We start from the raw sequence: 24,442 nt of genomic DNA, 5'->3' as shown, positions 1-24,442 counted from the left end.
GGTTTCATGTAACGTAAAATGTTTTACACAGAATTTCGAATTACTTACTTAGATGTATCATTATTACCATTAGAAACACAAGAAAATGTAGATATTAAATTTTGTTTTAAATTACTTTCGAGATCGCGATAAATATATTTTTTTGTATTATTTTATAGATAATTGTTACTGCGGAAAAGGAATCGGATCAAAAGATAGAGGAATTTAAATTTAATACTATAATTCAGTCATTAATTGACAATTTGAAGTATTCCAACATATGTACTTGATAATTTGAATACGTAGTTTGGCAAATGTCTGACTGGCGCGTTGTCGAATCGAATACCCTTATAGAACTCTTCACTTTCTATCCCATTTACAATTGTATGTCGATGGCCCGCCCCGTACTATATAATTTCATATCATTATTAATGTTGTAACTTGTAACAGATTTTTCTGTGGTTGTAATTTTATTTTATGCTCAATACCGATTTACATTGCAAGTGACACAAAGTGCTCATCTACATGAAATATACGATAAAAATTTTCATTGAACGATAGATCTGTATTATATATGGTTTGTGACATAACCTAACGATCATTTACGTCATTTCGACTGTTGTATTAGAGTAATAAGAATAGTATATAAAGAGTGCTGCTGTTTGCGGTCGATAATAAGAGGAGCTTGTAAAATTAATAATTTTGTTCAAAAAAAAAGTTATCGAAGTCAAGATAATGGCTTTTATATATAACCTTTTTAAAAGATCTTCTACATTCACATTGAGCATTCTAGCAGCCACCTTTTTCTTCGAACGGGGATTTGATATGATTGGTGATATAATATTCGACAGGCTGAATGAGGGGGTATGTATAAATATACAAATACAAGTAAGAAATATTGTATACTTTAAAAATATATTGATTTTTTTGTATAACAAATTGATTAAAATAGTACTAGTTCGATCTAGTTATTTCTCATTGTATAATAAATCTCATGCTCAATCCCATTTAATTTTATGTTTTTGATAAAGCATTCAATAATATATCGTATGGTATTGTAAATTGTATGAATAAAGCTATGTAAAGTAATATAAATCAATATTTCATTTACATAAGTTGAATGCAATTTTAGTAATCCTATAAAAAGCATTACATAACAGGTATATTAGACTTAAAATAAAAAAAAAGAAAAGAAAATAAGAGTCAAACAACATGATCTATAATTTTTGTTTCAGAAACTGTGGAAACATATTAAACAACAATATGAAGAACAGTAATGAAAAGTGTTAATTATGTTATGTTAGATGTGTATGTTTGTGTATATCATATAGGTATGCTATTGTATAAATAAAGAGCAATTCGAATAAAATATATTAATTTATATTGCTTATAGAAACGATATTTCCTATACCACGGTAGTGTAAGTTTGCATGTTAAAAAATGTGAGCGTAACGAAAACGAAACACCTGTACCCAAAACTTTGAGCGTCGATGAGAGACAGGGGAGAGGGGGATACTGATTACCCCACTCCTTACGAAACAAATCATCACTGACCGTCAATAAAATAAGACTGGTGTGTTCAGTTTTCGTCACACTCTCAGTTGTAGACTGTAGCAAAGCGTCAATAAAGTAAGTGTACAATATTTTTTATTTATCCTTACAATAACTTATTATCTATATTCGTCTACGTGTATTTGTACGGAAAAAACTTCCTTAAACATTATTGTTGATTTTAGTACGTTATTCTCTTAGTTAATTTTTGACATTTAACGCGAAATAAAATAATAAATTTCCTTGTTTTCATCCTACGCTCATTCCACAATTTCCCTTTTTCTCCCCTTAAATATCATTTGTGTTTATGTTATTTATTTTTATTATTTATTTACTGCCAAAATAAAAATCATATATATTATTAATATTTTCATATAACTTTTAATTACATAACATAACACAAATTAATTTAAACGTAAACAGTCAGTACTACTTACAGTGGTTCGATAAAGCGACCGGAAAATAAAGTCATGTTTAAAACGGTATCAATAATCATAAAAAGAAATGGTCTGTCCATTTTAACGTCGTTACCCCATGATGACAGAAGCTCATATCCGATTTCTGTAACAGTATTCTACCACTATATTTTTGCGTCTATTTTATAGATGAATCAAATTAAAAAAAAAAGGTTCAAAAACCTGTATCGGTTGCGGCTAGCGTTCCTTCTTCATCTATTTCCAACTTAACATTTTGCAAGATACTAGTCACATGTATCGAACTGTCAGAAATCATTTTGGACAAATTCGTATTGGGTTGAAATATATTCTCGATACCCAACTGAAACGAGAATAATTTTAACACTAATCTTTACTTACTAGTAAGTATATTTTAAAATTCCCATTAAAAGTAAATTCGGGTACGATAAATACATACGTGTCGTAGCGTGGGCACTAAGTTAAGATTATTCTCAATATTGAATTTTGGAAGATGAATAGTAATATCTTGCTTTTTCAAATTTGCTAAGATCGCAGAAACTGGAACAGTAATCAAATCATCGGATAATATCCGAAGGTATGGATCATCTTCTCTAGACCTTGGCATCAAAGTCAACATTGATGTTTTACCATCCTGGGAAATTTATCAATGCATTTGCGTCATTATAATAAAGTATGTGACATTTATTTCGGTGATTGCGTTTCAGATTTTTGCCTTACCGAGTATGGAATTTCTAAAACATGTGCTTCAATGGAAGGTATATAAGCATACCGATAAATAGATCCATGTTTCATGAAGTACGTGTTTCGACATTCTCCATTAGGAATATAGAAGCATTGTAATTTTGTGTTCGCCTTATCGAACGATTTTAGCCAGAGTCCTTTAAAATAGATGACTGAAGTCAAAATGAGACGCGTATCAGGTGGAAGGTCATTTAATAACAAAGCCGAAGAGATCGTATTGTGCGTTACACGACGAACCCATTCGTTGATATGGCGCGCGGTACTTTGCGATTCCATAAAATTTACACTTTCTATATCTCCTTGGTAACGCGATCGTAGAATATTTTTGTAATTATTTGATACGCGTAAATTTTCGTGTACCCACAATCGCGTGGTCAAAGCAATTTCCGTCCCGTTTTCATTTCTCTGAAATTAAAAAGATTTTGTGCCTTTATTCGTAGCAGTTCTATATACATATATTTTTATGAACTTCGATATCGTACGTTTAAAGACGCGAGAATACGTTGTGCGAGTTCTCCTCTACGCGACTTTCCTTCCGGTGGTAATCTTAATACCGAAATAATTTCCGATTTCGTATTACCATTCGCACCTTCCATTAACATTGTCAAAATCGTTTTAACACTTGCAGGCGATGATACTAGATTTCCATCTTTATATTTCTTGCTTAGAGCCTACGGTGGGAAAAGATTACATCGGATTTAATTTCTTTCGATTATTCGACCCGTGTGATGTCGAGTTCACCTTACCTGTGGAAAGTACATATTGAAAAGATTATTTCGATCTTCGGCATTCAAGCCTGCTTGGGAAATCGAGTCTAAAAATAGTTTTATATTAATAATCGTATGTAGTGTGTTATCTCGTTCATCATGGAAATAGGAAGACAGGAGACCATTATCCGTTACCACTGATACAAGTTATCGAGGAACCGTATAATGATGTCACGAAACAGGAAGAGATTAAGCGTAATTTTTAAATATACCTAGGAAAAGAACCTTCGTGCAATACGAGTGTAACAGTTGCTATGTTTCATAGACAAATATACATAGTATAGTAAAGTAGTAAAAAGCAGTATAGTAACTGTAAAGAAAAAGGAAGATGTTGTATTTTATTAACTATTGGTATACAAAGCCGTTTAAGTACTTATTTGTGCGACGATTAGTATAGAAAGAAACGAATGCATAGAATAGTTATTAAATCCTGCTTGTATCTTTACATTACGTTATCTTAAATTAGTATTTAGTTGTAAAGTAAAATTGTTATTTTAAAACCCATTGTCACGAAAACCGGGAAGAAGAGATTAACCTGCATTTGATATCCCTGCGTTAAGCTTGGGCGGTGATTGAGATAAGTATTGTTCCCCGCTAGCGGTACTACCGGTTGTATCAAGAGGATTCATCATCCTGCCGATATAGATAATCGTTCCTGTGGACTCATCTTCGATGTAGAATAAGAATGGATGATCGGCGTGGAAGATTTCCTCCCCGATTTTATTCCCAATATCAATTTCTAGGAAACAAAGCGGAAAAAGTAACATTTCGTATGTATACGTATACGAGAGAGCAAAATAGAAAAATTTACCAGTAGCCACATAAGCCGTAGTGCCATTTTCGTTCACTTCGATTCCAGTTTTTTGTAAAATATCCGACACTTTGAGATTACTCGAAATTCGTCTGGTTTGAGCTATGCCCGTTAATGTCGCGGTATCATCAAAAATATTGCGAATACCAACCTAATGAAACGAAAATATAAAAGTATTGAAATGAAATAAATGTAAACGAACGAATGGGAAAAGGTGAAGAAAGTGAAAGGGGAAAAGCTACCTCACGGAGAACGGGTTCCATGTGACTGGAAAACTGGTATTTAAACTTAGGAATAGAAACAGCAATGGGCAGATTTTGCATCTGCCATACGTATCGTGTCAACACGAAAGGAGTAACTTCGTTAATAAGGTGTTCTATTCCATCTAATGTTCTATTCCGTGGTAATAGCAAGTACAAGGCAAACTTGCGCCCCTAAAATAAGGTAAAATAAGAAGAAAAAGCGAAAAAGAAAGAGGAAGAACGTACGTCATATGGAATTCGTAGAATTTTTGCGTCTAATTCAGGCGAGATGGCGTAATAAAATCGACCAAATGTATGCATAAAAGGTACGTCTATAGTTCGGTTATCGATCGTATGAAATTTTCCCGTTCGTGTATTTTCCGGAGAAAAATATTTGTGACGCCACGTTCCTTTGAAGAAAAGCGTGTTCATGATCAGCATCAAAGAATTCTTAACGTTGTTTTCTGAAAAAGAAAAACTCGTTTGTCGAAAGTACTTGGTTTTATTGCTGCTTATTATCGTTGTTTAATTTTTACCATCTTTTATCATTTGATCTATGTTGGCATCGGTAATATTGCTGACCCAGTCATTAATCGCTTGCACGAGTGGCTGCGCGTCAGATAAATTCGCGGAAATTACGTCGGTGTCGTAATAGGCTTTCACGGTGGCTTCGTATTTTTGTCGGATCAAAATGTTTGAATCGATGTAAATTCTCGTTCCAATATTCAAAATGTACGCTGGAGGATTGGTCTGTGAGAGATGCGTCAAGTATAATTTTTTAAAGAAAATCTGCGCGTCGTCGTATTTCTTTTTGACGTTGATTTTCACGAAATTCAGACTTCCGGAAAATTACCTGGAGCGATTGTAAAATAGTGGAAAATCTCTTTCGTATAACATTTTCGTTGGCGGGTAATTGCATCGCGGTAGCGAGTTCGTGTGCAGTTTCATCCTGAGCCCCTTCGTACAATAATACCAATACGATTTTTAAGGATATAGGCGAGAGCAACATATTCCCAGAATATTTCTTGCTCATAGTCTACGATAATGCGAATTGAATGTTGTCAAAATAAAACTATATATGCATGCGTATGTATACAATCGATGTGTAATTAAAAGTTGACGCTTATTACTCTAAACAATGCCCAATCGAATATGCTAAAACGTTCTCCTTGATAAGGTATAAAAATCTCATCGTCTTCGTCGCGGTTAACAATTACAGGGCCAGTGCTTGTAGTTCTGTTTGTATCCAAATGAGACGGAGATTTCGTTATCTCTGATTTACATTGTTTTATAGTGAGGGTCACGACAACGATATACGATACCAGCAGATATCCTGAAAGTAAATAATATCGCCGTATGATCGTGAACGACGATCGTGATTTTCAAACATGATCATGGACCGAGCGATCCAATAAAGAAAAAGAAACTTCAAGTTTGAATTAATAAAACCGGTCGTGAAAATGCCAAACTAAAGTAAACGTTATCGCTCATCTGCTGCATTGCCCAGAAAAATTTATGTGTACATTTGCAAAATCGTTTAAATTCACTTCTCGATTATGTTATCACACTCCACAAGAAAAACCAATTATTCTTACCCATTATTCCAGTTATTCCAACGACGCGTTTCATGGTTATTCGACTTCAATTTACTGTACAGACAATGCAGTCGAATACTCAATCTACACGAACAATTCCGCGCGATCCACTGTATTCTATTAATACAACGATTCGCGATGCGCTGATCTCAATCAACTAACATCCAACGGGTATTCAGAAAACTAAAAAGAAACCGGTTGGTCGGCTTATCTATTCATTCGTTCGTTCGTTCGTTCGTTCGTCCGTCTGTCCGTCCTTCGTCCACGCGTTTGTTTGAACGACGCGCTAGCCATACGATCAAAAACGAACAGGTTTTTTCTGGATAGAGATTAGAGTAGATCTCAGTATTTAAATATTCAATTTATCATCTTTGTTTTTGTAAATCGAATAACTCGAGCGATCCAGACAAACATAATTCGTAATTCACATCAAATTACTTCTGATTTAAAAATAAGCGTGGATACCATGTAGCGTCGTTTGCATTGATTTAGGTTTATATAAAAATCAACTCGAACACAATTAAAATAGTTCCATCATATTAGTTGTTACGTCGCGTGAGATGGTCCGTGCGACGTCCTTTATTGTCTGACCGTCAAAGGCCCACGCACCGTTATACAGACCCTTAATAAATCTAAATACTAACCTTAAGACCCTTAATGAGACCCTTAATTTAGATTTCTACTATCTGGTCTTTTACCTGCCAAACGACATTTAAGTAGAAATTCGTTCATTTACGAATCGGTAAACTACAAAATACAGTAAAACCACAGCTCCGCTTCGTAAACATTTATTTACGAGAACGAGAATTTTGTAGATACCTTTTAGAACGAATAAAATCTTTACTTTACTCGATACTTTCGACCCAGATGATTGAGCAAAATATTCATAGTCCTAGCTTTATATACCTTCAAGACTGAAAAATGAAGGAAGATCGTCCAGGTGAATTACCGTTAGGAAAAGTTAGGAAGTTACTTTTTTTCAAATTCCAGCTATAATTAACGGTTTAACCCTGGTCAAAGATGAATGGAAATTTCACTTTCGTAATGGCGTTTCCTAGCATACCTACGATCGTAAAACGCATTACGTTTGTTTTGTGTGCATTATGAGTTACTGCTATTTCCTATTCTGAAAAAGGTTGTAATGACGATTCAAGTACGAAATCCGAATTATATGATTTATTTTTTATCCCCAATAAATAGAAGACTGGGTAATTTTTATGCTATAAAATATATATTACAAAAGTGAAAAGAAATTATCAGTTTATCATTATGTACACTCGATCACGTTAAGGAAACCTCACAATTGCTTTAACAACATTGATTCATCCTTAATCTGTTTGCGCAATATTTCAGCTTCATCTTCACTGCTGCTACTAAAATAATTTATTATATTTCTCCGTTTACTTCTTTTCGCTTGCCGGTTCGATTGTTTATCGCAAGACCGTTTACGTTTTCGTTTTTCAAGCTTCAGTTCAGCCTTCTCTAGTTCAGACAGTTCACTGTCTTGAATAATATCTTCGCCGTCACTTTTATCTTCTGCTATACAAAAGGAATCCTAAAAAACAACATCACCACTTTTAAATTTATGCGTTTGCACGTTATTTTTATATTTGCAAGACTATTTATTTTACTTACATTAATATAAGTTTCCGCTGTTTGAGATACAGCCTGTGAATATACATCTATACTAGAATTAAGCGTATGTTGCTGCTTGAAAATGAAACCACCCTGTCTTTTTATCGGGCTCCTAACGGTTTGTAAGTAATGAGCGTGCATGTCAGATGTATCATGTATATTCTGTGTATACCTAACAAAATCTTCTAGATCATCATCGGTTTCAGAACTTTCATCCGTTGTATCGCCATTTGGGGAGACCTCCGCTTCCTCGCATATAAACTCATTTTTTTTTCTTCTTAATTTTCGGTTGCGATTACGCTTTCGGAAACATTCTACTTCGTTCTTCTGACTTTTATATCTTCTTGTATCATTTGATTCGCTGACGAAGTAAATGCTTCTTTCCTCTTTTGCAGATAAATCATCGTTCATCGAATCGTTCTTATTTCTGGAGCAACTGTTCTTTGAATTCCGACATTTTCCTACGTTCGCTAATTTTTTCGCTATAGTCATACATTGAGGAGCGTTCTGCTTTGAGATATCCATTGGCTTTTTAAATGAAATCCATTCTTCGTTGTCTGAAAAATACTCTTCGTGATTGGTTTCCGCTTCTACCAATGTTTCACTCTTTCGTTTTTCTTCAAATGTATTGAATTTCGCATAATTTTCTACAGCGTCAGTCGGAACTTCAAAATCGTCGTCCCATTCGAATTCTTCCATTTTTACCTCGGAATCGACCGATCGATCGTTTGAACCGTTTGGATTTCTCGGTTTATCAAAATTCTGTTCATCTTTATATTCAATTGGGTTAACCATTTCTTTATCATAATTTGACTGGTCATCGATTTGCAGTAAGAAGCTGTCGTCTTGAAATATATCATCTTCGGATTCCTCGATCGTTCTCGAATCGATTGAGTTTGAATTTAATTGAGGTATTTCCTCGATCGCTTGCGTTATGCTAAAAATGTGATTATCTTCAAATTCAAACATTTTCGACGAGTAACTACTCTTATCTGCCGTTTCTTCGTTACAATTTTTTTCAAAATCACGTTTACATTGGTGAATTGGAGCCGAAGAAAAATTTTCGTTTATTTCGATCGCCCCTTCCATATTGGTTTTTGATTTGAAATTGTGATTTAACTTTATATCATTGGGAGAATTTTTTATTTGTACATCATTATTAACATCGGTATTTTTTGTACAATTTCGTTCAAAATTATCAGTTCCAGAATCATCGGATGTTTCATCCAATAGGTCTTCAAACGTACCGAATTCCAAATCTTGCAACGTGTTATTTTTATTTCCCGCTTCGACTGGTTCTAACGTGTCGTTCTTTACGCATCGACTGGAAGCGATTGAAAGATCACAAATAGAGTGTATATTGCTATTTTGAGGATTATTTTCTTTATTGTCCGATAAATCGTTTTCGTTTGAATCACTGCTATCGTCGAGCAAATCTTCAAATCTAGAACACGATAGTCGTTGAGATTTGTCAACGATTTCTGTTATTCCACTTTCCAATACACATTCATTATAATACAAATCGTTATCATCGTTGTTCTCACTAGCGTTATCTAATTTATTTTTATTACAATTAAGTGGAACGACATCGTTTAGTGTGATTAAACAATCAAGAATTTTAATATCAGGTATAGAAAATTCAAAAAAATCTTTTTTAGTAGAATATGGTGATATGTGATATTTATCGATTTTGCATTCATTCTTTATTTTCTCTTCTTTTTCAGAGATCCTTAAAACACATATCGTAAGAAAATCAACAGCCTCGTTATCGCAAGAAAGAATTTTCACATCTGATAACGGTATAGTTTTACAACTGTTATTATTTTGAATTATTTCGGAATTATATATTTCGGAACTACCTTTTTTGTGTTCTTTAATTTGTTCGATTTTCAAATATTTCATCATTGAAAAGTTAGCTCCATCTTTTTGCGATTCAAAATTGGATTCTAAAGTGTGTATATAATTAACGTATTTATTAAAACAACTTACAAAAAACACTGTAATGAAAACAATTTTACAAGATTGTTACCTGTATTGCTAATTTTGTCTAAGGTATTCTGGCATTTTTTTTCTGATTTTTTATCTGATTTTCCTTTGCTTTTTTTATATTTTGCAACTGGACTTTTTGCTTGCACAGAAATCTGCATTCTTAGACATTCCGGTGTGAAAACATCGGGGATCATACGAGGATTGTTTTGATAAAGCGAAGAGAAAATATTACTTGTATTTAATATCTTATAATTCAAAGAATCTCTTCTAGCCATTGTGGATTTTAATGTCTATAATATAACAACATTATCATTTAATATATGAAGTATTTTAAATATTTTGGAATGTTATATTTTTGACTACCTCATGTTCTTTTCCATCTGTAACTAGAATAATTATATGCCCATCGCGTTTTCGTCCCGTTCTTCCCATTCTTTGTACTAACCGCGTAGGTGAATGTTGAGATACATCAAAACATATTATTAAATCTACTTCTCCAACATCCAATCCTTCTTCTCCTATTAAATATCAGGCGAAAATATTTCACAAAGCTTTATTTTCATTAACAGTGTGTTACTCCTTTATACATTACTATTGTATATATTACACTACATACCTATACTTGTAGATATAAGAACATTAACATGATTATTTCTAAAATTCTCCAACGCTTTTATCTGTTGTTTTTGTTTCTGTCCAGCTTGGCCAACAAACATTTGTGGCCTTATTAATGGTCGGCATTGTAACAATAGAATATAAACTTCACTCACAATATCCCGATACTGTACAAAAGAAATAATAAAATAACAATAATAAAAGTCTACTGCAGCAATGAACTTGAAAATCACAAACCTCGACAAAAACTATAGCTCTTGTATCGCTTTGTTTCTCTTCACTTTTCTTAAAATGATGCAGAAGTAGTTCTTTTAACTTGTCAAACTTAGTATGTCCAAATATAAGATTTTGTGGTATCTGAAATTAATTTTTGAGCTACACATAAAAAAATATCAAATCTCCTGCATTTTATATAAGGTTGTACGAACTTCCATTCCAGCTTCTTCACATATATCCGGGAATGGACCAAGATACGTTGTAATATCTTCAAGCAATGTCTGCAATTGTGGTTCATCATTCATCCAAAACTTATCAGAATGATCTATTAGAACAACGAAATAAGTAGTTAAATGTAAATTTTATGAATAAACTGAAAACAAAATGAGAATTCCATACTTTGATAAAATTTATGAAACGCTCGAAGTCCATCTCTAATCATAAGTTCATAAGCATGGTACATTGTCATTAATATATTTAATGTCTTTATAATTTGCCCATAACTTCCTGATTTATGTGTTTTCTTTTGATATTCTTTTAATAAATGAAATATCTAAAACAGTGAAAAAATTGTCTTATATTATTATTATTATTACCATCTAATATCTAGTAGTATAATTTACCCTTCCTTTCGAAATATTTGCTGTATGTCCATGAAGGATATTATGTTGAAGTAAAATTTTAACATGACGATCCATGATAAAGATATACCTCTCTTTGTATTCAGCTAATTTTTTGTTAAGTGGTACTAAAATTATATCAACTTTTCTTTTATTAATATAAGGTATAATATCCAAAGAGGTTTCATCTCTTAATTCTACATGAGCAATTAATAAATTCTGTAGCACCTATAAAAGATAATTTAGTTATTTGCATAAAATATAGTACAACTATAAAAAGTATTTTAGTAATATCTATATACATTTTAGTAATCTTTATATAACAAAATATACCTCATGAACGTTATCAATTTTATTTCCTGGTGTAGCAGAAAGGGCTAATACCCTGAAAGTTTGATTCTTCTCATTTAATATTCTAATACACTATGAATATAAAACATACTGCACATTATTCAACTTATTAATAAGTATTATAATTAAAACTTTTTGGCGTTCCTTTATTTATTTATTTTTGAATAATAACTTTCTTGTGTGGAATAGATACCTCACAGTAAGAATGTTTTCCTAATGCCTTATGAGCTTCATCTATAACTACACATTTTACTAAATCACTAGGTACAACATTTTTGTCTAAATCATTATGGAAAACTTGAGGAGTAGCAAATATTACTCTTTTTTTTGACCAAGCTATTTCACGCTGCTTGTGGTTGACTGCTCCTGTAATAATATAATATTTTTATAGTAAAGTAAATATAAATATATAATTTATATAATATTTAAAACATTTCACGGATTAATATACCTGTAAGCTCAATAGTTTCTATACTAGGAATTCCCATTGTATTATGACATGCAAAAATTTGTTGAGCAACTAATGGTTTGGTGGGTGCTAAAAATACAACCTTCCCACATGGATACCATCTCCAAAAGTTATACATTACAACCGCAGCAATAAATGTTTTCCCCAATCCTAATAAGAATAAAATATATATATACATAAGAGAGAAATAAAATATATGTATATGCTTTTTTGTATGCAACATTTTTAAAAAATAATTTACCAGTGGGTAAACAAACCAATGTATTCTTGTATAAACATGCTTGAACTATATTGAACTGATAATCTCTGATAGGATAATTCTCAGGATATATCCATGTTTTACCAGCAGATAAATCAAATCCTTTTGTTCCGTCATCAGACGAAATGCGAGAATTTTGTGATAATTCCATTTGCAAAGTTCTTCTTTCAATCAATTCCCAGTTACAGAGAATTTATATATTTTATCATTTTGGTATAGTTACATATATTTTAATAAAGAATAACTTTTTAAGCAGAATTCGAAACGACTCGTATTTGCAAATAACTGTTTTCGTATATAATTAATGATAATTAGTTAACCTGTGAAATGAAAATTGTAATTTTTGTAGTAATTTGTATAGTAAACAATAAATTGACACAATGATCAAAATGTAAACATTATATATCTATTATGTACGATAAAACTTATTGAAACTTAAATTTTGTTCCTTTAACTAATCTGGTAGAAAAGCTACATCATACTAGGGAATTTTTTTACGCGGCACAAAATCGGATCGTAGAATCAAAGATTTCCTCTGGTAGGATCTTCTTCGATTTGTACGCGTATATGAAATTCCTGAAATTAATTTGAAAGTATTAAAATCATTTTCATATTGCTATTACCACAATTATCAGTATGTTAATTATTGTAGTCGTAAAAAACTTTATATCGTTAATATAATTTATAACTTAATAGTTATAAATTATATTGTGATAATAAACGTTCAAAAACCTAATATACATATGTTTTTACAAATGGAACACATTTAATTTGTCATACAGAGGTATTGGGAGGTAAAAAGATGGGATCGTCAAAAATTATTTAGAAATTAATTTATTATACGTAAAGATATACAGAAAAGAATATGATTGTTTGGGTCGGTCAGCATATAAAACAGATGTAGATAGACGTAATCATCTTTACGCGGCTATATACGAACAGTGCTTAATAGAAAGAAACTAAAAGCCGAAATATAATAGACTAGATCCCGTTGATTACGATGTATGATTTGTTGATAAATGACTATTTAATGCAGCTTTATGGGTAAACTTTTTTAAACAAATCAGGCATTCATGGGTTTTTTCGTTTATGTGCACGGACAAATGTTTTTTCAACGTTGCTTTATCCTTAAATATCTTCTGACATGCACTACATTCATATGGTCGTTCTCCTGCGTGTACTAATATATGACTATTTAACGTCGTTTTCTGAGTAAATGCTTTATGACATACATAGCATTCGTATGGTCTATCACCAGTGTGACTTAACATATGTTTCCGCAACGAAGATTTCTCTTTGAAGGATTTTTGACAAATATGACAGGCATGCCGTTTATCGCCAGTATGCACAAGCATATGAGAATTTAATCTAGTTTTTTCTCTAAAGGCCATGTCACATAGCTCGCACGCAAATGGCTTTTCGCCCGTATGTATCAAAGTATGTCGATTTAAATCCGATTTACGCGTAAATATTTTATCGCAGACTTTACAATCATATTGACCCCCGGTATGTAATAGCATATGGCTATTAAGATCTGATTTTCGAGCACAAGCCTTATGACATACCTGACATGCATGTGGTTTTTCACCTGTGTGGACAAGCATATGAGAATTTAATTTTGCCTTTTCGCGAAAGGTCATTAGGCATTCTTTACATTCGTATGGTCTTTCTCCAGTATGAACCATTGTATGCCTTATTAATTCTGACTTTCGTTTGTACGTTTTTTCACAAATATTACATGCGTGCGGTTTTTCACCGCTGTGAGCTAACATATGGTTGTTCAATGCTGTTTTCTGTGTGAACGATCTATGACACATTGTACACTTGAACTGTTTGTTTCCACTGTGTAATGTCATGTGCATATTCAACTTTGCTTTTTCCCTAAATGCTGCAAAACATACATCGCATTTATATGGACGTTCCTCTGTATGAGTAAGCACATGACGATTTAGACTAGATTTCTCTTTAAACGTCGCGTGACAAACATCACATTCAAATACCCTTTCCTCTATGTTCAATGATTGATCATGCTCAGAATCTGGTCTTTTCATAAACACTTGTTGTAACGCATCGTTGTCATATGGTTTTTCTAGCACATGCATTTGCATGTGGCTACGCAAACACCATTTGTAAGCGAATCGCTTTTGACAGACATTGCATTCCAGTGGACTCATTCCAACATGAGTCAACATATGAGCATGTAAACTAGAATTATCCTGAAAATTTTGTTGGCAAACTTCGCATTGATTTCCACTACAGTGCATTCTCAAGTGAGTAACCATAGAATCATTATTCAAAAACCATTTTTTGCAAATTGAACATTGTATTTTATAAAATTTCGGTTGCTGTCCATTTTGACAAAATCCTGGATGTTTTTCTGCATCATGCACTTGAGCAAAGTTTGGATTGGTCAAGCACCTTTGCATAGCACCATCTTCTTTGTCACACAAATTTGTGCTTGCAATTTGTGCCGTCCAATTTTGATGACTACTGGATTCCCCATCCAATTCGAGTTTTACCTAGAATCGTTTTGTTGGATCGATTGACTCTTCTACAAACAAAACTCAACCGCTGACAATTTTGAATGAAATTTACCATTTCATTAGAGAAGTCAACTTCATTATTTTCGATAGGTAAAAATACCTTCTCGAATGTCCCAGAGCAGATGTCCTCCATGTAGTCTGGATCAAATCTATCGCCTGGTTCTTCTTTAAGTACAACGCTTACAATGTTTTCGTCCTTAAAGTAAGGTTTAAGTTAGAGTCCTTGTGGAAGCATTGTATTGTATGGTGCTGCTGTTTCATAGAAAACGTTTACCATAACCTGACTGTCTATGTTTAACGCATCCATTGGTTCATCTTTCACTTTAAAATCTTCCATTTGCTATGATTTAGTCTGAAAGTGAAATTTATTTATTTATCTGGTCTTATCATGTTTTGCATATAAACAACCTGATTATAGCATAAAAAGCACAAATAATGTTTTAAAAATGTAGTCAATAGTAGCGTACAGAGTCGTGTAACCTTAAATGTATATATATGGCGAACGATTTAGTCGATTCAAAGATTTTTACGCATGCAATCATTTTATTCGTAAGATTCTATTTCATACGATAATTCCGTTCCGTTATTTGTTACAACCAAACTAAGTGCACACGATGATTTTTTTATATCTATACTTACTACGGAGATTACACATTTCACCCATAAAGCAGAACGAGCAAATCAAAATCTGTTAATTCCTATTCTGCTTGTTTTCCGTTTTAGCGTATTCAATTTCTTGTACTCTTTACAATTATAGACATATCCTTTTATTTTCTTGCAAAGAATTATATCTGTTGAATCGATCGATTTACTCCTATATCACGAAACTATACTGCGCGTTCTACACACATGACAAGCACACGTTACATAAATACCATACATCTACTACACAATTATATGTATGTAAGTACATACGTAAATTCGTTGCTTGACCATACCACTATCTAACAAGTTTTACACGGAACTGCAACTTGAATGATCGCGCTCGATAACGATATATTACAGAACACATCTTTTTCGATACATACTATATGTGTATATATTTATTTATGACGTATATCTATTAAAAGAAAAAAAGAGAACGGATCAAGATATTTTTATTTCGAATTATTTATTGCAAATATTTTATATGAAATTATTCGTTTCTAATTATGTATTTTAATATCTGTTTTATTTTATTATATTATTTTCTAAATGTATTTTTTTATTTTATTCGAATAGTCGGAAGAATCTGTTTATTTCGATATATTCTACCTCATTATAATAAATTAGATTAAATTGACGTATATTGTATCTTTACTGCTCATGTAACGAAGAGAAGTATATATATATATATATATATACTTATACACTTATATATACACTTATATATATAGGCAATTCTATATATATATAGGCAAAAATAACGAATTTAAAATTTCTAACGTTAATTTATGTATTTACTTCTATTATAAATAATGATACTTATGATTGAAAGCATACAATGTTCCATCTACGTTTATCTCTTCTCCAAAAATTTATGATGTATTTCATAGAAAGGGCCTCGTTTAAGCATCTTTGGTGATGTAAACTAGGGAGAACTCAATTAGATTGGCTGGTGAACGTTCATAAATTGTAATGTCTTAATGTAACATTATCAGTAGAAAGGATATATAGCTGAGTGATACTTTTAATATCTGAAACGATGCTAGGTAAAAGACAAAGGCAGAAGAAAAAAAAGAAAAGGAAAGAAAAGTAGGCTTTTTACATTACAAAACTTTAGCATCGTTAGAGGAAATAATTTTCCCGTGGTTAAATGGAGCGCTCTTTGATCTTGCTATGATTATAATTAACCTTTTCGCTTTCGTGGATTTCAGGCTTAGCCACTCGCATTCGTATGCAGTATTGTGCACTCCTTCGGATTATATGCACAGATGAATGAATACCAATAAATGATGCAACGAATCGTGAAAAAACGGTATTAAGCATCTCTACTTATTTGACTTACTAACATTTGTTCTGTCAAGAAATAAAGAGACGTTTGAAGAAATGTATTTACAAAATTACAGAATAAGTAGGCCACTTAAAATACGGTAAATCGCTCTTTCCCAGCGGATATCTATACATATTTAAGAAATATCAGAATTTAAATATCACTATCATTAACTTTACGATTTGTTTCGCAATTATCTTTCGTAATTCTATAAATCAATTCACTTGCTGTGATTAATAATAACCCATAGATATATGGCACATATGTCGAAATTAATCAACAATACGAGAAATAACAGCGTTGATATATTTTCGATCACGTTAATCGCTCTATAATTATAATTGTGTATATTTAATAAAAACATAATATAATACATATATATTTGTAAATTGGAAAGAAAAATAAGAGAAAATAACGCAGACCTGTGTAACGATGTTAATTGAAATTCATATGTATCTGATGAGTCGTATGTGATCTTCTACAGTAGCTCCTAAAACGTGATTAGAATTCTCATATCCATATCTCGAATCCTTCATATTGGTGAAAGCGAAGATTTTCTAATTTGCCGCAAATACGAAGGATTAATATTCCAAAAAAAGTTATCAACCCCGATATAACAAAATGATGCTATCAACAAATTGATATATTGAACAGCGTACATTATTTCAAAATATAAAGTTTTGGAGACATTATAAGGGTGATAAGTTGGCAATGGGAGGAGCTTTCTTGCATCTGTCCCGTTCGTTACGTATCGAATAATAATACTGAATATCGGCAGAATCATCAGCAGCCTTATCGGGATATATACTAATATATAACTGAATATATTGACTGTTCTTGCCACTCTCATTTTAAGAGAGCAACGAAAATCCGATCAAGATTAACAATAAACAAAAATTATTTGAAAAATATCAACTAATTATAAAATACACCTGCTGAATGTTCCATATTTGACTTTGACATATTCATCGCATTCAAACTTTTTTAAATGCTATTGTTATCGTTTCTTTCTCTCCTTATGCGTGAACAGCAATAAAAATGTCAAATGACAATGTTAAATACTCACGATAATAACCTTACAACATGGAAAAGATAATAAAATGTTTAATACTTTCTTTTGTTCTCGGTCGTGAGAAACGAAATTTGTTTCTAACGTCGTTGCTTGTTAACATACAGGTTACTTTTTCACTTGTGAAAGTAACTGGAAACAACAACGATGAAACATTTTTTTGTCAACTTAACTTTTAAATAGACGGGGGAAATAGTTTCTCGTTTCTCCTTTCTCTCGTACATTTTTAATAGCTCTGATAGGTTCGGACGATCGATCAACTAGATCCTGTAAACGCTTTCTTTCGAAGAAAAACCAAACGTTTCACGTCGTGATATCATGAATGATATCTTCCTACTGTACAATCGTTCTTTGCACAATTTAACAATCTTTCCAAAATACAGATTGCGAATACAGCAAACTGCACATATATCTGATTTATACGTATAATATCTTTCCCAAATGCTATTTGTTAAACTCAAAACTCGTAATTAATATATGTAAGAACTGTTATATGTATATATACGTTTAAGCGAAAGTAGGTTTCGAAGGAAGACACACAACAGTGGAGATATTGAATCGAGTATTTTTATCATTCCGATCTATATATATATATATACAGGTATTAAATTTCAGATATTTTTCGAGAAAATTTATTTCAAAATTTAAATACTCGTATCCGTTTTATTTAAGATCAAAAATGTTCCTTTATGAACATTTCGCACAATTTCAAAAGTTTTCATTCAATTTGTCTTTCGAAAAAATGTGTTCCTAGTTCGCATAATATACAATACGTACGCTGACAGGTAGAGTTAGAATGATTGTGAATCGATGTATCCTTTCTTTTCGAATCATGATCGGCAATTGCTTTCTCCCGACACAGTTTTCTATGCGTTACGTTCTTTGTGGTAATCTCATTGCAGGTGCTACCTCACGCACATTTGAGTAAATTGTCACGAGCCAAATGCCAAGAAAGATTCGTAAGCTCTCCGCGCGGAGCGCCGGTGTGTGAACGACCTGTCGAAAGGCTAAATGTCGTATTTACTTATTTTAATTACCCAAGTTTTTTATGTTTCGGCACTATTTTAAGTTTGGCATTTTTTCAAAACTGTGTGACGTTAACGGAAAACGATAATTCCTCTGAAATCTAACCAACAGATCAAAGAAACTATTCGAAGGCGGTCGCATCACGTACTGGTAGGCGTTGCTGTCATTTGGCTTCTCTTCCTCTTTATTATTTTCTCTAAATTTTCTACTGCATAATTTTTTACGATTTACATCTTTATTTCCTCTTAGAACGTAACAATTAATCTTTCAATTATTTTCGATTATCACATATATTCTATTATACATCAAAATTATTCTTTGAGAAGATGATGCTCTTGCAACAAATACAATTGACAGATTCAAATCTGTTACTCTCCAGGATCCTCTTGTCGTTTGAAATATATGATTAAATACTCGTTAGACTACGTGTTTTGCAAACATGTTAACATATACAGATGTTTAAAGCATTATACTCTTTGATTTTAATTGTATCTGGAGTATTTTAATATTAATATAATTATTGTAGGAAGGGCAATGTTTGCCAAAAAGAAGAAGAAACCACAAATATCTACTCCAACAAATTTTGAACATCGTGTACATACTGGATTTGATAAACGCGAAGGAAAGTTCATTGGACTTCCATTGCAGTGGGCTTCTATTGTTGGAAACAATCAGATTTTGAAATCTACAAATAGACCATTACCTTTGGTGGATCCAAGTGAAATTACACCCACGGAAATTTTAGATCTGAAAACTATTGTTCGAGGGCATAATGATCCAAAAGGAAGAACTTCCACCAGTGAGAAAAATACTGAAAATGGATTGCCCAAAACCAGCACAGTTGCTAGATCTAACTCTCTTCGTTCTTCAAGTCCACCAAGACTCAGAAGGGATTACAGGTAACTTTTTTCTATATGTGTGAGATTAGGGTGTTATTATAAATAAGAAAAACGTTATTATAGGTGTTATTGTATATAACAAACATGTTATTGTAGGTGTTATTATAAGTATTAAGTATCTTATTACACTTTTATGTTACAGGCATAATAGTAATTTGCCACCATCTGTGCCAGAAGGTCAAGAAATACCTTCTAGTACTAATCAAGTACAAGGATATACTAACTTTGGAAAGCAACATAATTACCTTGATAAAATGAGACAAAATTCACCGAATGTTGCAAGCACGTTGCATCCTAATACACAAAATATGATCCCAAATCTTCAGAATCTCAATCCAAATATGCAATCATCTCCCAATTTAACGCATGTTGGTTCTAATGCCCAGAATTTATCTTTAAATTTCCAAAACTTGAGTCCCATTACAACCCCACAGTGTCCTATGCAAAGTCCTAGTACTCCCCAACTCGTAGATTCTGAATTTCATAGGCTAAATACTCAGATGACTACAAGTACGTCTGGACAATACAATGGAAACGTTCAGGTAAGCAGTGCTATGCATAAGTATTATTACATTTTATCAATGTTTAAAAATATATATCAATATTTATACAGGCTTCACATATCGAAACATCCTCGAGGGATCAACAAGTAACTCAAAATACTCTTTTGCATAAGCTGCAACCTAAAATTTCACCTGTTGGATCCATCGCTTCACAGCGACCGTTGAGCCAATTGAGTACGCATAATGTTAATAAATATTCACAAGCCTACAGTACGCCAGAAAATTCATCCATTTTGCAATCTCATATAAAAAAACCTATTGAAACGTCTCAATCGATGCATAATTTGTCAAAGTCCAATCTACCGTCCTCTGGAAATAGTTCGACACCTGATCAAAATCAGAATATGAAGAGTGCTTTATCTTCGGGAAATCTAGCAGTCGGTTCAAGTTCGAGTACGACGAACAAACAAACAGCTGAACAAAGACTCACTCATGAACAATTTCGAGCGGCTTTACAGATGGTGGTAAGAAACTAAAGATTAGCATCAATAATCAATATGAAAAGAATACGATACTTGACAGTTTTTATTTCATTTTAATCGTTACTGTTATACTACGTAATACTGTAGGTAAGTCGTGGCGATCCAAGAGAAAATTTAGAAAATTTTCTTAAAATCGGAGAAGGAAGCACTGGAACAGTATGTATAGCAACTGAAAAAAATACAAATCGGCAAGTGGCAGTGAAGAAAATGGATTTAAGAAAACAGCAGCGGCGTGAACTACTTTTTAACGAAGTGGTTATCATGCGAGACTACCACCATCCGAATATTGTCGAAATGTATGACAGTTTCTTGGTAGATGACGAATTATGGGTCGTGATGGAATACCTTGAAGGTGGAGCGCTTACGGATATTGTCACGCATTCTCGGATGGACGAAAGTCAGATTGCCACAGTGTGTTCTCAATGTTTGAAACCACTTGCATATTTACATTCTCAAGGTGTTATTCATAGGGACATCAAGTCTGATTCCATATTACTAACAGCCGATGGTAGAGTTAAATTATCCGACTTTGGATTTTGTGCTCAAGTGTCTCAAGAATTGCCCAGGCGAAAGTCTCTCGTTGGAACGCCATATTGGATGAGTCCAGAAGTTATTTCTAGGTGAATTATAACTTTTCTGTTCAATTTCGTATAAGTGTTCTGTTTTCAATTCATTAATGATATATTGTGTACATGTATATATATGTATATGTATTCATATATGCATTCACTGCTTCAGGTTGCCATACGGTCCTGAAGTAGACATTTGGTCATTAGGTATAATGATCATCGAAATGGTTGACGGAGAGCCACCGTTTTTTAACGAACCTCCTTTACAAGCTATGAGACGTATTAGAGATATGCCTCCTCCAAAGTTGAAAAATTCTCATAAAGTGAGTTCAAAATATCCCACAATATATTATTTATGCAGACATAATGATATGATTTATATGGATTATTTATTGATATGATTGTCACTGTTGTTATTCAAAAGGTCAGTCCACGTCTTCAAGGGTTTTTGGAAAGAATGCTTGTTCGTGATCCGGCGCAGAGAGCCACGGCTACTGAATTGTTACAGCATCCATTTCTTAGGCAAGCACAGAGTCCAAGTATTTTAATTCCATTGATGAGGGGTTCCAGGCATACGAACTGCTAAGTGCTGACAAGTTGGTGTAAAAAGACGGGTGTGGTAATTGATTTATTAACACGGACATAGATTACAAACGTAATCGTGTTTACGATTGTTTTTTTAGTTTGTTGTTAGATGGTACATTTTAGAATATATAGAATATAGGAACATTTAAGTGGCCTTTGATTGTTGAAAAAAGAAACTTACATTCCATTGTGGCCTTAATCTAGAAGCGTTATATCATTTATCTACGTTGCCTATGATAGGCATTAACGTTGTGAAAGATACTTTTTTATACCGTATTATTTAACAAAGTATTGTACACATTCAAGTGCCTTAAGCAGCACTATTTTTGTGCTCTTCTATTTACGACTTTCATTTTGATATCGATTTCACTATTTGTTACCTATGGAATCATTTGCAAAATAATAGATAAAAATCTCATTCCCTTCGTTGATTTAAATGACTATGAGAGATATTACTAATCAGCAGAATAAAAATATTTTTGCTAAAATATTGCTGTCATGCATGTACTTAAGGTAACTAGTAAGTAGTCATATTTAATTCAAGAGTGTCAATAAGACAAGTTGAAGTATTCTGAGAAAGGAATAGTTAGCGTCGATTAATACATTGCTTAAATCGACGATTTATATGCCGCGTAGTTTAAAAAAGCAAAACATCGATCTTTTATCCTAATTTATTTGATATGCGTTGGTATAACGCTTTAAATGTACGCGACTGGAATAAAAGTTATTGCAGCTCGGCAAACAATCGCCTAATCTTTTGAGGCTGATAAAATAACGTGATAAAATCGCCATAAAGTGATTCAAATTACTCGAATATTAGATCCAGTGCGCTTTCTTCAGTATTCTTAATATACATATAACAGAACATATGACAAAATATCTTAGGTTCAAAAGTGCGCTAAGAAAAATATGCCGTTAGTAAATAGACATCTGTAATTATTAACGTACTTTTCAATATGTAGATATTTCATGTGGAATTAACTAGAGAAATTTCGAACAATAGGTGTTTCATTATATTAATTAATATATTTTAAGATAAACCGCAATGATACCGCAACCTAATGCCATTTACTTTGATCGAATAAAAGATCAAAATACAATACGGACAAAGGCCATCGATCGGATAGATGATTTATGATAACGATAATTTAAGATATGCATCGCAATAGAATTTTTAGAAAATGTAGATATTATCGAATTTCATTACATAGATAAAACATTTAAGCAAGAACAGTGACTGTAAAGTGAAATGAATTTCCTAGCTACTCGCCATTTGTAGAAATTTAAGAAACAAAAATTATGCGAAACAATCGTTATGCGTTTGTCGTAATCCTTACAAGATACTTCACAATGACGTTTGCCTGTGCCACTCTTTCTTTTTCTTTTTACCTATACACATGGAGGTGCACGCCTGCGACTACAGAATCTGTATGTATGTATACGATAACATATTGACTATCGATAATTGATATTAAACAATTTAATAGAATGAAATCAAAAATATATGACAAAATAAAAAATAAATTTAATCAATACATTTACAAAAATATACTTCAGACGTAATAAAGAGTTCGTTATGTATTTTTTATTCCATGAATAACACAATATCTTCTATAAGAATTTACATTATTACAATGGCAAAAAATGAATCGATTGCTGAATTGTCGATCCCATTACTTTCGATATCTTAATTCGATATCCATTAAGGAATACATGTTGACGTAATTAAAAAAATTTATACATTACGTTTCAATATTTCTTTCAATACAAAAAATATTTTGATTATAATAGAAAATATATGGAAATTCGAAAAAATTCACAAATTCTCGTGCAACATCGATTCTTTCAAGGATATATACTTTGTATTATGCGATGACTAAGAGACGTCGACGAAAGAAAAGATAGAAATCGTATGAATACGTAAAATGAAATCGATTTATCTTACCTTATAATCGTCAGAGGCGCTGATACCGTACGATTCAGATAGAAAGATATTTTGAAATACCATTTAGCCGATTGGTGGAATGCGACGAGCCTTCGCGCTAAGTATGCTTGGTCATTGGCGCCACTGACGTTTCACAACCAAATTTAACCGATGTTTTCTCAGAAACTACACTACAAGGAATTCACATTGCGCGATGCATATGTCAAATATTTGTTGGAGAAAGTAACAGAATTCCGTCATCGTAATGAAAATATAATATACAATCTGCTTATGATAATGATTTCTTCACTAACTGAGCGTATTTTTTATATAAAATTCGAAGATAAAAAAAAGAAAAACAACCAATATAGTAGTCTACAAGGTATATGTGTTTGTTTATTACTACGTGACTGTGTGCGATAGCGTATTCGCATACCGGCGTATGCTAATCTACTTATTTTCCTCGCTATTCGTTTTAAGAAATATATCGTAACGTGATTTTTTACTTTAGTGACCTTATAAATTCACGTTTT

General features: G+C 32.5%; 5 protein-coding genes across 9 annotated transcripts; 2 read left to right on the top strand and 3 right to left on the bottom strand.

Moving 5' to 3' along the window:
• The first annotated feature begins 404 nt into the window (after nucleotides 1-404).
• Nucleotides 405-1,348, top strand: LOC117236209 (cytochrome b-c1 complex subunit 9). Its single transcript, XM_033498950.1, has 2 exons — nucleotides 405-843; nucleotides 1,215-1,348. The coding sequence occupies exons 1-2, from the start codon at nucleotides 715-717 to the stop codon at nucleotides 1,254-1,256; spliced, it is 171 nt and encodes a 56-aa protein (XP_033354841.1). The 5' UTR covers nucleotides 405-714; the 3' UTR covers nucleotides 1,257-1,348.
• A 95-nt stretch (nucleotides 1,349-1,443) lies between these two features.
• LOC117236027 (serine/threonine-protein kinase PAK mbt) lies at nucleotides 1,444-24,201 on the top strand. Of its 2 annotated transcripts, none has more exons than XM_033498616.1 (7): nucleotides 1,444-1,608; nucleotides 19,414-19,786; nucleotides 19,929-20,328; nucleotides 20,400-20,813; nucleotides 20,919-21,451; nucleotides 21,570-21,723; nucleotides 21,825-21,992. In XM_033498616.1, the coding sequence occupies exons 2-7, from the start codon at nucleotides 19,422-19,424 to the stop codon at nucleotides 21,984-21,986; spliced, it is 2,028 nt and encodes a 675-aa protein (XP_033354507.1). In that variant the 5' UTR covers nucleotides 1,444-1,608; nucleotides 19,414-19,421; the 3' UTR covers nucleotides 21,987-21,992. The 2 variants fall into 2 exon arrangements, with proteins under 2 accessions (XP_033354507.1, XP_033354498.1); XM_033498607.1 differs by lacking the exon at nucleotides 1,444-1,608 and adding an exon at nucleotides 18,812-19,037 and having other exon boundaries at nucleotides 21,825-24,201.
• On the bottom strand, nucleotides 1,610-6,384 carry LOC117235992. Of its 2 annotated transcripts, none has more exons than XM_033498561.1 (15): nucleotides 6,124-6,384; nucleotides 5,659-5,861; nucleotides 5,382-5,564; nucleotides 5,065-5,278; nucleotides 4,775-4,992; nucleotides 4,529-4,720; nucleotides 4,287-4,437; nucleotides 4,011-4,214; nucleotides 3,455-3,522; nucleotides 3,191-3,379; nucleotides 2,685-3,113; nucleotides 2,404-2,598; nucleotides 2,169-2,307; nucleotides 1,968-2,091; nucleotides 1,610-1,864 (listed from the first exon to the last, which is right to left on the bottom strand). In XM_033498561.1, the coding sequence occupies exons 1-15, from the start codon at nucleotides 6,155-6,157 to the stop codon at nucleotides 1,858-1,860; spliced, it is 2,550 nt and encodes an 849-aa protein (XP_033354452.1). In that variant the 5' UTR covers nucleotides 6,158-6,384; the 3' UTR covers nucleotides 1,610-1,857. The 2 variants fall into 2 exon arrangements, with proteins under 2 accessions (XP_033354452.1, XP_033354457.1); XM_033498566.1 differs by having other exon boundaries at nucleotides 1,610-1,851.
• LOC117235882 (Fanconi anemia group M protein) lies at nucleotides 7,285-12,773 on the bottom strand. Its single transcript, XM_033498339.1, has 13 exons — nucleotides 12,260-12,773; nucleotides 12,001-12,168; nucleotides 11,743-11,915; nucleotides 11,532-11,621; nucleotides 11,202-11,426; nucleotides 10,978-11,131; nucleotides 10,791-10,903; nucleotides 10,600-10,719; nucleotides 10,364-10,529; nucleotides 10,111-10,265; nucleotides 9,788-10,037; nucleotides 7,759-9,704; nucleotides 7,285-7,678 (listed from the first exon to the last, which is right to left on the bottom strand). The coding sequence occupies exons 1-13, from the start codon at nucleotides 12,426-12,428 to the stop codon at nucleotides 7,421-7,423; spliced, it is 3,987 nt and encodes a 1,328-aa protein (XP_033354230.1). The 5' UTR covers nucleotides 12,429-12,773; the 3' UTR covers nucleotides 7,285-7,420.
• LOC117236059 (gastrula zinc finger protein XlCGF57.1-like) lies at nucleotides 13,096-18,798 on the bottom strand. Of its 3 annotated transcripts, XM_033498685.1 has the most exons (5): nucleotides 15,736-15,880; nucleotides 15,460-15,661; nucleotides 15,095-15,172; nucleotides 14,873-15,016; nucleotides 13,096-14,796 (listed from the first exon to the last, which is right to left on the bottom strand). In XM_033498685.1, the coding sequence occupies exons 3-5, from the start codon at nucleotides 15,155-15,157 to the stop codon at nucleotides 13,273-13,275; spliced, it is 1,731 nt and encodes a 576-aa protein (XP_033354576.1). In that variant the 5' UTR covers nucleotides 15,158-15,172; nucleotides 15,460-15,661; nucleotides 15,736-15,880; the 3' UTR covers nucleotides 13,096-13,272. The 3 variants fall into 3 exon arrangements, with proteins under 3 accessions (XP_033354576.1, XP_033354584.1, XP_033354566.1); XM_033498693.1 differs by lacking the exons at nucleotides 15,460-15,661; nucleotides 15,736-15,880 and adding an exon at nucleotides 18,639-18,798; XM_033498675.1 differs by lacking the exon at nucleotides 15,736-15,880 and having other exon boundaries at nucleotides 15,460-15,709.
• Nucleotides 24,202-24,442: the final 241 nt, after the last annotated feature.

This window comes from Bombus vosnesenskii, unplaced genomic scaffold (assembly GCF_011952255.1).
Source record: "Bombus vosnesenskii isolate JDL3184/JDL3185 unplaced genomic scaffold, Bvos_JDL3184-5_v1.1 scf7180000013264, whole genome shotgun sequence".
NCBI lineage: Eukaryota > Metazoa > Arthropoda > Insecta > Hymenoptera > Apidae > Bombus > Bombus vosnesenskii.
Note: the sequence above shows the minus strand (reverse complement) of the source record. Positions and strands in the feature narration are given on the sequence as shown.

Bases quoted from the DNA above. Each gene is read 5' to 3' on its own strand.
- LOC117236209 (XM_033498950.1), top strand. From the start codon at position 715: ATGGCTTTTATATATAACCTTTTTAAAAGATCTTCTACATTCACATTG. The intron at 844-1,214 runs GTATGTATAAAT...TTTTTGTTTCAG, and splicing joins TCGACAGGCTGAATGAGGGG to AAACTGTGGAAACATATTAA.
- LOC117235992 (XM_033498561.1), bottom strand. From the start codon at position 6,157: ATGAAACGCGTCGTTGGAATAACTGGAATAATGG. The intron at 4,438-4,528 runs GTAGCTTTTCCC...TCGTTTCATTAG, and splicing joins TGGAACCCGTTCTCCGTGAG to GTTGGTATTCGCAATATTTT. The intron at 4,215-4,286 runs GTAAATTTTTCT...TTTGTTTCCTAG, and splicing joins TACGGCTTATGTGGCTACTG to AAATTGATATTGGGAATAAA.
- LOC117235882 (XM_033498339.1), bottom strand. From the start codon at position 12,428: ATGGAATTATCACAAAATTCTCGCATTTCGTCTGATGACGGAACAAAA. The intron at 11,916-12,000 runs GTATATTAATCC...ATATTATTACAG, and splicing joins AGAAACTATTGAGCTTACAG to GAGCAGTCAACCACAAGCAG. The intron at 11,427-11,531 runs GTATATTTTGTT...TATCTTTTATAG, and splicing joins AAATTGATAACGTTCATGAG to GTGCTACAGAATTTATTAAT.
- LOC117236059 (XM_033498693.1), bottom strand. From the start codon at position 15,157: ATGGAAGATTTTAAAGTGAAAGATGAACCAATGGATGCGTTAAACATA. The intron at 15,017-15,094 runs GTAAACGTTTTC...CCTTACTTTAAG, and splicing joins ACATAGACAGTCAGGTTATG to GACGAAAACATTGTAAGCGT. The intron at 14,797-14,872 runs GTAAATTTCATT...AAACGATTCTAG, and splicing joins TTGACTTCTCTAATGAAATG to GTAAAACTCGAATTGGATGG.
- LOC117236027 (XM_033498607.1), top strand. From the start codon at position 19,422: ATGTTTGCCAAAAAGAAGAAGAAACCACAAATATCTACTCCAACAAAT. The intron at 20,814-20,918 runs GTAAGAAACTAA...GTAATACTGTAG, and splicing joins GAGCGGCTTTACAGATGGTG to GTAAGTCGTGGCGATCCAAG. The intron at 21,452-21,569 runs GTGAATTATAAC...TCACTGCTTCAG, and splicing joins AGTCCAGAAGTTATTTCTAG to GTTGCCATACGGTCCTGAAG.